Raw genomic sequence first — 13,230 nt, 5'->3', positions numbered from 1 at the left:
TCGTCTCCGGCAATTTCCCCTTCTCCAGTGTTTAATTAAATGCCCCAACAGATGTGGTGCCAGGTCCATCACAAATTCCTTGTAAAAGTCTGCCGGGTACCTGTCTGGCCCAGGGGCCTTCCCCAACTTCACACCCCTGATACTATCCAGCACCTCCCTCAGCCCCAGAGCCTGCCTCTTTGCTCCCTCCACCTTATTCCAGCTCGTCCAGAAACCATCCCATGTACCCCTCCTCTCCCCCCCAGATCTGCCTCGTAAAGGCCCTTGTAGTACTCCCTAAATGCCTCATTTATCTGCCCTGGCTTCGACACCACATCCTCAGCCCCAGTCCCGATCTTCAATATTTCCCTGGGTGCAGCCTGCCTCTGCAGCTGGTGCGTCAGCATGCGGCTCGCCTTCTCCCCACACTCATATTGCAGCATGCGGCTCGCCTTCTCCCCACACTCATATTGCAGCATGCGGCTCGCCTTCTCCCCACACTCATATTGCAGCATGCGGCTCGCCTTCTCCCCACACTCATATTGCAGCATGCGGCTCGCCTTCTCCCCACACTCATATTGCAGCATGCGGCTCGCCTTCTCCCCACACTCATATTGCAGCATGCGGCTCGCCTTCTCCCCACACTCATATTGCAGCATGCGGCTCGCCTTCTCCCCACACTCATATTGCAGCATGCGGCTCGCCTTCGCCCCACACTCATATTGCAGCCCCCTGGCCCGATGCAGTTGCCCTACTGCCCTTCCCATTGTCAACCTGTCAAATTGCCCCTGCAACTTTTTCCTCCTCGCCAATCCCTTCATGGTGGGTCCCCTCAAATATTCCCTGTCAACCTCCACTATCTTTCTCACGTGACGGTCATATTCCTCCCTCCTTTCCCTATCCGCACGAGCCTTAAACAAAATAATTACCCCCCCCCGGACCTCTGACTTCAGTGCTTCCCAAAAATGGCCGCCGACACCCCCCCATTCTGATTCAACTCCACATACTGCTTAATCAACACCTGCACCTGATCACTAAAACCTCCATCCGCCAACAACCCCAAGTCAAACCTCCACCTCTGCTCTCATCCCGATCTGAACCGAATCTCCAGCCAGTGGGGCACATGGTACGAGATAACTATCCCCGCATACTCTGCCCCCTCCACTCCAATCAAATTCTCCCGACTTACTGCAAAGTAATCAAATATTTGAATATACCTTATAGATGTGTGAAAAGTACTCCCTCTCCCCTGAGTTCTGAAAGCACCATGGATCCACCATACCCATCCTCTCCATAAAATCCCCAGCTCCCTTGCCATTCGTACCCTACCCATCGGCCTGGACCTCGACCTATCCGTCGGCTCTAGGACACAGTTAAAATCTCCTCCCATGATCAACTGGTGTGTGGCCAAATCCGGGATCGCTGCCAACAACCCCCTCATAAAACCCACATCATCACAATTTGGGTCATACACATTTCCCAACACCACCGGTGCCCCTTCCAATATCCCACTCACAATCACATATCTCCCACCTAGATCCCTCAACTCCTTCGCACTCATTAATCCCATTTTTTTGCTCATTAAAATCACCACTCCCTTCGATTTTGAATGAAACCCTGAGTGAAAAACCAGCACGACCCACCCCATCCTTAACCTAACCTGGTCCTTCACACAGAGGTGAGTCTCCTGCAGAAAGACCATCCCTGCTTTCAAGCTCCTGAGGTGTGTGAACACCCGCGACCTTTTAACTGGCCCATTCAGTCCCCAGACATTCCACGTTACCAGCCTTACCAAAGGCTTATGCCTCCAATCCCCTCTATCGTCAGTCATCTTCCCCACTTAACTCCCACCCCTTTAATTCCACCCTACCTAGCCTATCCCAGATGGCCCCCTTCTCCGCCCATGACCATGTCATCTCTCACCGCCTGCAACGTCGCAACAACCTCCCCCGCACTTTCCGTCCTCCCCCCCACCCCCCCTGTTGTACCTTAAAACCTCTGATACGTTCGACCGGTTTACTTAAACGTTTTACTCACGTGCCCTTATTTGCGAGATGAACAAAGGACAAAACAGATTCACAGTTTAATGCAATTTTATTCCCAATTCTCTTACTCAAGAAAATATGACTCAGACTCAGAGCTGAGCTTTGGGTTTTACCCACATTTAGTAAAGGAGGCTTCAATCACTCGATGTTGATGTCTTCTCTGGGTTCGAAACCCAGGGTACTTGCTTCTTGTGATGGTTGTGCCTGGCCAACTCCCAGGTTCTCGCTCAAGATCAGTTTGATGCTGCTTTCTTTATACTGGGAAGCTTGGATTGAGCCATATGTATACGTCCACCAATGGCCATTGTCCCAGCCAGACCCCAATTTGTTAATGGAAAAGACCGGATACTCCTGTTTATCCATGGTGATTCAATCAAGATCCATTGTCCTCTGAAACTCCCTTGTCTGACCAGCCATCAGCTCACTATGGAGTCTGATGGCTTCCTTTGTCTGTTCTTTGTCCTGCTGCAAAGTTGATACACCTGTGTCTGGAAGTTTGTGATATATTCATAGTCTTTGGAGTGGGTAATCACAAAATCCATATAGCAATAACCAGTTTATGCCTTGATTTGTGTGCTTTTGCAGATGGCCAGGATCGATTCCAGCCAGGACCTCAGGAGACAGTTTCTGTCCCTAGCCCATGTGTATCTTCTCAGCCTATTTTAAGTATCCCCCCCCCCCCCCCCCCCGGGGGACCGCCACCCCTCTCGGCCTTCTCCCCTACCACCTCACTTCCGTTCATCAGCATCACCTGCTAGCACTGCAACCCCTACCCAAAGGCACCTCCCGATGACTCCTCCCCCCCCCCGCCCGGGCCACATCTCAGTTCAAGGAGGAAGGCTCCCCGTTGACCTTACCCTCCCCAACCAAACAATGACTTCTCCTGAAGTCCAGGCAGCCTTCTCCAAAAGCAAACAAACAAACGTTAAAAACAAAGAGTCCCAGAAAACACGAGGGGGGGGACAGGAACATCCATCCCCACATAAACCTTTCACCCCTTACAATCCCAACAGTAAACAGCAACCCCGCCCAAAAGGAAGATGAATATCCCCCAATCCCTACCCCCACTTCAAACATGCCCCCAACCATTACAAAGTGCCAGCACTGTCCGGTCAGTTCCCCCCAGTTTATGCTCCTTAATGAAGTCTTCTGGGGTCTCGACATAATACTCCCGGCCACCGAACGTCACCCATAATTTTGACGGTTAGAGCACCCCAAACCTGATCTGCCGCCAGTACAGAACTGCCTTAGCCTTGTTGAAGCTTGCCTGTCGCATCACCAACTCGGCTATAATGTACCGATAAATTCTGAGCTTTTCCCCCTCCCAGTCGCAGATACTTTTCTCCCTGGCTCATCGCAGAATCTTCTTTCTCCACCAATTTGTGGAGCCTCACGATCACCGCCTGCGGTGACTCCCCAACTCTAGGCTTCTGCCTCAGGGACCTATGCACTTGGTCCACTTCAGGTGCCTTATCCAGAACCTCTTCTGCCATGAGCCCTGCCAGCATCTTCGAGATGTACCTCATGGCACTCACACCTTCCACTCCTTCAGGCAGGCCCACTACTCACAAGTTTTGGCTTCTCGAGGTATTCTCCTGCTCTTCCACCTTTACCTTCAATGTTTTACAGAGGTCTCCTAGGAGCCCCACTTCCTATTCCAGAGTCACCACACAATCGCTGTGATCCACTCCTTCGATTTCCCAAATCTGTGACCCCTGCACCTCCAAACACTTCTCCACCCATTCCACAGAACTCTTCAGGGATGCCACTGCTCCTTCGATTTGTGCAATTTTCCTGCATTTCTTTCCTCTGCTGATGGAATTATGCCTTAATAAAAGCCATCAGCTGCTCCATCTGGGGCCTTACAGCTTTGAGCAGCCCTTCCCCCGCCTGCATGTTTACAGTGGTTGCTGCTGGAGCACAAGCTTGTTCCAATGTTTCAACCAACTCTCTCACTGTTTTCTGCTGGGTCTGATAGCCAGCAGACTTACTACCCCCTGGGGAAACTACTCCTCCAACATTCACCTACGTCTTTTCATCAAAATTCCACCCAGTATCGGGTAAAAATAACTCTTTTTTTGTGCCTTCAAGCAGGAGTTGCCCTGTGTGTGACCACTCACTCCATGGCCAACACCGGAAGCCGCCTACTTCCATTTTAAATGGCTGATCATTTGCGATTAACACAATTGTAATTGGGGCAGTCTTGCCCACCTTAATGTTGTTTAAACAGTATACTTCAGATTCATTTTCAGAGTTATTCTCAAAACGATGTACTGGAGTTAGAGTTATTTCTGTCCCCCTGTAGGCTCTGCATAATTTTTCTCTTAATGTGCCCCTTCCTATTGCAGGCAAAACATGTAGCTTCCCTGAATTTACATTTCTCTTGGGAGTGATCTCTCCTCCACTGTTAGTATTCTTCATATGCCCTGGCTCATAGACTAAATTTCCTATATCTCTGCACTTTTTTCCCTCCAAGCCTCTTTGCCCATTACTTTCTGTGTCTGCATCCTGGTGCTACAGCTGCCAGCAGCTTCAAAGAACAAACAAAGAACAAGGAACTGTATAGCACAGGAACAGGCCCTTAAGTCCTCCAAGCCTGCGCCGATCACATGTCCTTTCTAGACCAACCGTCTATATCCTTCTATATCCCGTCAGTTCATGTGTCTATCCAGATAAGTCTTTAAGGTCTTTAACGCATTTGCCTCAACCACCTCACTTGGCAGTGCATTCCAGGCCACCATCACCGTCCGTGTAAACAACCTCCCCTGCACATCTCCAAACTTGCTAGACCTCGCCTGCTTGCATGCTCTGCAGTTCCACCCCCCCCCCCCCCCCCCCCCCCCCCCCCCCCCAATCCCTTCTTCGGCACTCTCCATAGCAACCTCTAATACCTTCTTTAAGGTAATGTCTGCCTCTGCTAACAATTTATTTTGTATGACCGTCTTGTTAACAACACAGACTAGCCTTTCTCTCAACATGTCATTGAGTGCAGTCCTAAATTTTCAATGCTCAGCCATTTGTTTTAGGTGCACAACAAACGGCGCTTTAATCTTTGCATTATCACCAGTGGCTTCTGGTGATAATATCTCTTGACTCATTCCACAAGCTTCTCAAAAGTTATCGAGTTCGGGGAGTCTATCTGGAGAAGCCAGACTCCTAATCAGATTGTAGGTTGGGGCCCCACAGGCTGTTAATAGGATTACCCGCTGCTTCTCTTCCCCCCGCCCACCTAATTTTATTGACCTTTAAGAAATAGTGCAGGCATTCGACATACAGCACCCACTGCCCCGAGTTAGGACCAAATAGTTCAACTTTCCCAAAAAAGGAATTTGACACTCGCACACTACTGAACGGGTTTGCTTCAAAGGAAAGTTTTCCTCACAAGATCTGCTCTCCCAATTTCTGTAGCAGTAGGAAGGCACTCTGATTGATCCTCATCAACAAATGTAGTATCTTATAAGACAGGTGGCCACCAAGTAGATTAACAAATAAACTGTTTATTGTGGCAAATAACTATTTGCAGAGATTGAGATAAAGGCTACCATACTCCATGGTTCAAAACTCCTAACTAGCAATAAAACCCATGCTCAGCCCCAGGATTAATGCGCTCACCTGATTAGCCCGATGGATCACATGACCCTCTGAGAATTCGTTCCCTTAAAGGTGCACGCAACCACAAATATAAAACTGAAAAGACTGTATTCCTGGAGTCAAGTAGTTAGGACAGTGGAGCATTTTATTACAAACCTCTGTGACACCATAGTGGTCCCAACACCTTTGTACTGTCAGTGAAGATAGCATAAGGCCAGTTGTTGGTCATGTTGAGTCTGAGCTACCTTTTAATTGGATTAAAGTTGATCTGTTCCTCTACTCCTGACCTTTCTTTTCTGATAATTGTAATAATCAAATTCAGCAAAATTGTATCCATCTTAGTTTTAAATTGTAATTGAACCAGCATCCACAATCTTTCCGGACAAAGGGTTATGCATTTTGGGTATTCTTTGTGGGAAAAAACTGTTTCCTGATTTCACTCCTAACTCTAACTCAGCTATAATTTTAATGTAATGACAAATAAATTCCAGGTCTACTCAGTCACTTCCCCCATTTTCAAATAGATACATCAGGGCAAGCTTGAAGAGAGAAGATCAGGGTTGCAAGAGTCACAATATGTGCCTAACTGTACCAAATCTTGATGGTAAACCAATCGTAAACAAGATGAGACTCAAAGCTTATATTATAACAAGTCAGCCAAACAGCTTGAAAGAGATCTACCATGCGGATCTAGTGGCACTTGCGAACACTAAAACTCAGTAGAAATTTGAGTTAAAACTTCTCGGGTGCAAATAAGGATCGTTTATTGCCTCTATTTGATTACAATTGAGAATCACTTAAATCTTATTCTCTAATAACTCAGGCTAATAAAAAGGACTTAAAGAGAAGCAACTTGTGCACAATTTAACTTTTAAAATAATACAGAGATGGTTTCTTGCTTACGGCAAACAGCTTGCATTTACTTCAAGAGTTAGAGTGGAAAAGTGAAAATATAGAGATAGAGAATAGTTTAGATCAAAGTATAGAATGATCCAGATAAAAATGGCCGTCCGGACCCTCACGGTTGTACTAAATCATATCAGTCTTTAGCCATCTAACGACACCCCTATTTAATCCTAATTTGTTTGGGTTAGAATCAAATGAGTTTGATTTGACGGTTAGCTGTCAATCTTCAATGTGCAACATTGGCTTTAATTGTTTCATGTCTGAATTCTTGTACATGTTATGGAATGCGATATTGTGCTTTATCGTGACCAGTTTAAACTGGTCTTCTGCTGACATAGCTGTTATGAACAATGGTGCCTTCATATTACTATGGCGTTGCTATGGTGTTGTTCTGTCCTTGATCTGACAGCACAAGTGTAGTGTCAAACTGTCTTGCAAAGGTTCTGTTTTAATCTATAATGGAATTATGCTGTTTTGTGTCTCTGTATGTTTTGAGATGGCCTGAGGTTATGAGTGAATTTAAAATGGGTATTTAAAAACCGTGGCTTAATATTTACACTAAATAACTATCTCTTACCTATCAGGTGTATTAGAAAATAGTTGGCTTATACACAGCTGATTTCCCAGACCACCCCCCACCAGTGCCCCCCAGCCCCCGCCAAAGCCCCCCCCCCCCCCCCCCCCCCTGCCCACAGATCAGCTCCCCTGAGACTGTGGCAGCACTGGACTTAGCCCTCAGCCGCCATGCCGAGTTCCTGAAAATAAATAGCACACGTGACCGATGCCGATGGGAACTCGGCCCATCGGGGGCGGAGCATCGGAGGGAGGGCCTCAGGTAACGTCCTGCAGCGTACTAGAGTGTGCCGTTTTGGAGAGAGGGAAGCATCACAAAAGTAGTGCCGCCCCCGATTTCGGCGCCAACATGAATTCTCCAGCCGATCGCCAAATGCGATTTCGGCTTCGGAGACTGGAGAATCTCCCTGACTTTTGGGAGATACATGGAGATAGATGAACAGAGTGAAAGAGAGCACGACAGAGTAGTTGTGAGATAGTTGAACTAATAATATAGTTCCTTAGTAATATGTTTGAATCTAATTCAGTGTAGCGTATTGAATTAGCTTTGTTTATTAAACACAGCTTGCTGTTCTTTGTTAGCACTACAACCTTCACCATCCTGAAAGAACTAAAACAGAGAACACAACAGCGAGGAGATCAGAGTAGGGAAATCGTGACAGGCATTTTTTTGGTTAAGTACTTCTGTAACTCAATTTTACTTGAAAGAGGCCACCTACATTGTTGGAGAAAAATATCAACACAATTCCAGGTCAATAACTTATAGTTTAGGACACTAACCCCATAACAGCTTGCAATTGATAAATCCATATTCAGCATGTTTGGACATTAGCCACTTTTGTTAGTTCAAGAGTGTTTCTTACAGATGTACTTTAAAAAAAAATGTTTTACAGTTCTTTTAAATATAAATTTAGAGTACCCAATTATTACGCCATTGTGCCGCCCTTAATTGTTTTTTCAATTTAGTGTGGCCAATCCACCTACATCGCACACCTTTGGGTTCTGGGGAGGGCCCGAATGGTGGTGCAGTGGTTAGCACTGCTGCCTATGGCACTGAGGACCCGGTTCGATCCTGGCCCTAGATTACTGTCTGTGTGGAGTTTGTACATTCTCCTCGTGGCTGTATGGGTTTCACCCCCACAACCAAAGTTGTGCAGGGTAGGTGGATTGGCCATGCAAAATTGCCCCTTAATTGGAAAAAAAATAATTGGGGACTCTAAATTTATATTTTAAAAGATCTTTGGGTTGTCGGGGTGAGACCAAAGCTTACATTTGTACTTAACAATCTCTCTTTGTCATAGATCTGAATTGTCGCTAAAAGTTAAGTCCATTAATGATGGTCAGAATAATCTGCAGATCTGTGAACAAGCACCATGGAAACATTGTCGTGTTGTGATAAGGATTCACCCACAGGACCAGAAAAATGGTTAGCTGCACTAAACATTTCTGTTAAAATTGATGCAGCATTCGGTTTCAACAGTTGTCACCTACGCTTGAAATGCTGGAGATATTTCCTGTCACATTATTTTCTCCTTTCAGATGAAACAAACAAATGCATTAGAGCTGAGTGGCCAAACAGAATAGTGATTAATACAGGAAAGGTAACGAAACAGGTTCTGATAGAAATAAATTAGTGGTAGATAAATTGGATCACTCGTCTGAGGTCAGCTAATTTTTGCAAATCTTTCAGGGTCACCAGCCTCACACATTGGATTTTGATGCTGTTTTGGATGAAAGTACTTCTCAAAGGGATGTGTATGAAACTGTGGCCAAGGTAATTTTTCTATTTGTGCAGATTTTTCAGATACTTATCTAATATAACAATTTACATGTTTTACGGCTAAGTTAAAGCCATTGGCTAAACTGGAGCGGCAGCAGCCTGAAAATGGGGATCACTTATCCTGGTGAGCCAGCCACGACTATTGAGGCAGGATCCTGAGGTGGGCAGCCAGAGAACCCACTAAAAATATCAGCCCTACAATGCTGAATGCAATTTTGAGGTACAAATGTGTTCTCTATCCATTCGTATCAGGTGTTAAAGGGATTACTGGAGGCTAAAGGTAGAATCTGTGCTCTCCTCCCCTTCCTCCAACCCCCCACTCATCCCCATAATTCAGTTCAACTTTCATCCCAAGAAAGATTGTATGTTAACCCCACCTTGGATAAACTTATGCCTACCCACAGGTGAACGTAGTGTGGAAGTTGGCTGATATTCTATCTTTTCATATCGAGCAAGCTGCAGCAACGCATCCATTTGACACCCGTAGCTCTCCGGCTGCAAGTAAATGTGTCCAAATCTCAAAATATGCAGGTGGTGAGCGGTGACTGACTGCAGCCTGATGGTGCCACAAAGTTGTAAGATGCAAATTTTCATCTGCAATTCCACATAAGGCAAATTAATCATCTCAGGAGGACGTTTTGGAGAGGGTACAGAAGCGGTTTACTAGGATGTTGCCTGGTATGGAGGGCATTAGCTATGAGGAGAGGTTAGATAAACTCGGTCTGTTCTCACTGGAACGGCGGAGGTTGAGAAGCGACCTGATAGAGGTCTACAAGATTATGAGTGGCAGTGGACAGTCAGATGCTCTTTCCTCGGGTAGGAGTGTCAAGTACTAGGAGACATCGGTTTAAAGTGCATGGGGAAAATTTTAGAACTGATGTGCAAGGCAAGTTTTTTACGCAGAGGGTCGTAAATGTATGAAATGTGCTGCCTGGGGAGGAAGTGGGAGCAGGTATAATAGCGGCATTTAAGGGCATCTGGACAATATATGAATAGGGTGGGAATGAAAGGATACAGAACTCCGTAAGTGCATATGGTTTTGGTTTAGGCAGGTACCATGGTCAGCGCAGGGCCTGACGAAGGGCCTGTTCCTGTGCTGTATTGTTCTTTGTTTAAATAAGGTGTCATAAATAGGTACGGAGGGCAAGACAACCTCACAGCTTTTGTGCAATTTCTCATGGCCAACTGAAGACAGCCCTCGTAGAGACCAGAGTAAATCAATTGCCTCCTAGTTCAATTGGATAATAGTACAATGCAGAGATGCTGCTGGTTAATGGGGTGGAACTGGCTAACAGATGTGGAAAGATAAACTAACAGTAGCACACTAGACTTGTGCCAAAGGACCTAAATAAAATCCATTCAAGATTGGGTGAATTTTTGGATGAAAGTAAGGGGGATAGTGGGAAGTGGGTGGATAAATGTTATTAATGCTATTTTCACATTTGGAAGATAAATATCTACAAAGGCATTGGGTTGAAAGGTCTGTTGTAATTGCTATGCATTGCTATCTTCATTTGAACTTGGCCATGCTTGTTGATTGAATTTTGCTGGTTGTCAGTCAAGTTAATAAAGCTGTTACAAAGAGTACAGATCATACTTTAGTTAGTGAGGAAAGAAGGAAATGGCTACAGCTAGTACTATCATTCAGCACTCAGCCACTATCAGATTGTCTTGCCCTAATGGTGCTCATGGCAATAAACTACATACTGTGCTAAACACTGTACAACTCTAAAGATAATATAACGTTCTATTGTTCCCCCAGCCCCTTGTGGAATTTGTACTTCAGGGGTATAATGGATGTGTCTTAACGTATGGTACCCCTGGAAGTGGAAAAAGCTACAGTTTGCAAGGTGGGAATCTTTCAGGAAAACAACGGGGCATCATTTCCAGAGCAGCTGAAGATCTCTTCAACAGTATCCATTCCAATGTTTCTGCTTTGTATCTTTTTTCAGGATGTAAACTTCTTAAACAATTATTTTCGTACATATCTTACAAAAATAGTTGTCATAATGCTGCTGCAATGGTGATATAAAATGTGCAAAATGATCTTTCTTCATTCTCTTAGTTAATACATTCATCTTGTGCAATCTGTTGCAGTGAACCGTTTTTCAACCTGTCAATTTCTTCTGTTGTATCTGTAAAACTTCAAATACTTCGACCAGTATTTTAATCAAAGTTTTACTTAGATATGTTTTAATAGCAAGGAGAACAGAAGAGAAACACAAGTATAAATTCAATAATCTTTATTAAACAGACAATTAACCCAAAATATATAATACTAGAAACGCCCAAGATTCGGTCATAATACCCTCAAAGATGGCTTGATTGAACTGTGGGTCCGATTCTTGAGTCCCTCTGGTCTGTAGTCACGAAGGTGAGACCCGTTGGCAGCTTCTTCGATGTCTCAATTGCCTCTGCCTGGAGGTTCACTGCTGATGTGCCACGGATGCCTGTTTTTATTCCCCCCTTCCTTTTGCCATTTCCTCTGGCTTTCTGCCAATGAGGCCTCGGGTGGGTGTCTCAGCACCCAGTGGTCCGGTTGATGACCATTTGACAGGATAACTGAGCCCGCCCCAGGTAGCCATCTCTGATAGTGTGGACCGCACATAACCTGTTCCCATCTAATGTAACAGCAGAAACTCTGGGTGCCCTAGAGTCTGGCTCGATCTGTGCTACTGACAATAGACCTGTGCATATCAATAAGGTCCGATGATCTCCTGATAGGTGATTGACAGGGCATGTTTCAGACAAGTTTCTGGCAGTAGGTGTGTGGTTTGTGTATTTGACTTTGGTCAATTCTGAATTCCCAACAGCTTGCGTGAGGTTTGACTGCAGTTTGGTTTAAAGTGCCCAATTCTTTAATTTAAAATATCTACGGTAATTTAATTGAGCTCAAAACTGGGCCCTGTCAGATTACCACACGTTTAAACTACTCTATGAAAACTTCAGTTACCAGAATAAATGCTATTCACCAATTGCATAGGATTACATAGGTAATACAGTACAGCACAGAAATCGGCATTCTGCCCAACCAGTAGTAACATGTGAACTGTTATATGGATTCAATCTTGAATAGAATAAATAATGGCACTGGTAAAGGCATAGGATTCTAAAATGTTTGAACTAACTTTATTGAACTGTGCTTCAAAATCACACTGATATGAATACCGTAGCACACTGATATATGAACAGGCCAACATTGTCTTACAGGATCTATTAATGGAAAACAAAACTTAAAAACTGATTTATTTGACTTTAATTGTGTCCTCAGGGATTTTCTAAATACCCCAAAGAAGCTGAATCCTCCCAATCCAATTTGTGCTTTACCTTTTGAATTACAGGACAACTGGCTTCTTTCATCCAGCTCCGTGTCTGATTTTAAATAAGATCAAAGGTTTACACTTTCAGTTGTCAGGATGATATCCACAAAGCTGAATTTTCACACTGTCCACAGCCTTGCACTTCAATCTCTTTGCTTTAACCCATAGAAACAACTGGCATTTCCCCCCCAGATTTCTGCTTCAACTCAACCAGGAGATTAAAGGGTTACAAGTTCCCTGAACACTACTCACAAGTTTTCCTCTCCCCAGGCCAGTTAGTCCCTTCTAGTCTCTGTTTACACCTGGGGTACTGGAGACACCCAGAGAAAAAGACGTACATAGCCTGATTTTCCAGTCCCCACAGCATGTTTTCGGGGCAGAGGTGGTTTGCTATTGGCCGTCGACGGGGTTTTCCAGTCCCGCTGATGTCCACAGTGTTTTGCACGGCTCGCCTGTCCCAAGACCGAGAAACCCATCGCAGGGAGTCACCTTCAACAGGACTGGAAGATTCCACCAGCAGGAAGGTAACTTCTGCATTTTATAAATAAATTTAGAGTACCCAATTCTGTTTTTTCAATTAAGGGGCAATTTAACTTTGCCAATCCACTTACCCCCCACATCTTTAGGTTGTGGGGGTGAGACTCACGTAGACATGGGGAGAATGTGCAAACACCACATTCTCCCCATATCCATGTAAGTCTCACCCGCATTGACCCCGGGCCAGAATCGAACCCGTGTCCTCAGCACCGTAGGCGGCAGTGCTAACCACTGTGCCACATGCTGCCCAACTTCTGCATTATTGGCCAATGTCTGGTGAAGAATAAAGGACATGTACACCCTTCTTATATCCCTCAGTACATGTGCTCAAATCTGTGGCAATTAGTGATTGGTTACTCCCTGTATGGTCAGCTCTGTGAGTGGTCAAAGGATCATGTCACATCTTATGGAGAGAGTCCCTATGAACTATTTCAAAATTTTATTTTTTGAGTGTTACAAATGTCCCAAAGATTCCACATGTTTTATCAGCATCACCCAA

General features: G+C 45.0%; 1 protein-coding gene across 5 annotated transcripts in view; it reads left to right on the top strand.

Moving 5' to 3' along the window:
* The window catches only part of si:ch211-63b16.4 (kinesin-like protein klp-20), a 277,118-nt gene that overhangs the window by 133,947 nt on the left and 129,941 nt on the right, over positions 1-13,230 (top strand). For 4 of the 5 annotated variants that reach the window (XM_038808932.1, XM_038808905.1, XM_038808923.1 and 1 more), the window contains 4 exons: positions 8,396-8,520; positions 8,634-8,695; positions 8,785-8,868; positions 10,637-10,787. In XM_038808932.1, coding sequence (XP_038664860.1) covers positions 8,396-8,520; positions 8,634-8,695; positions 8,785-8,868; positions 10,637-10,787 — 422 coding nt within the window. Of the gene's footprint in view, positions 1-8,395; positions 8,521-8,633; positions 8,696-8,784; positions 8,869-10,636; positions 10,813-13,230 lie in introns of those variants that run through there. The other variant, XM_038808942.1, reaches the window with a different exon arrangement.

The sequence above is a fragment of the Scyliorhinus canicula genome, chromosome 1, assembly GCF_902713615.1.
Source record: "Scyliorhinus canicula chromosome 1, sScyCan1.1, whole genome shotgun sequence".
Lineage (NCBI taxonomy): Eukaryota > Metazoa > Chordata > Chondrichthyes > Carcharhiniformes > Scyliorhinidae > Scyliorhinus > Scyliorhinus canicula.
The sequence above is the reverse complement of the archived record's forward strand: the minus strand, read 5'-3'. Positions and strand labels throughout refer to the sequence as shown.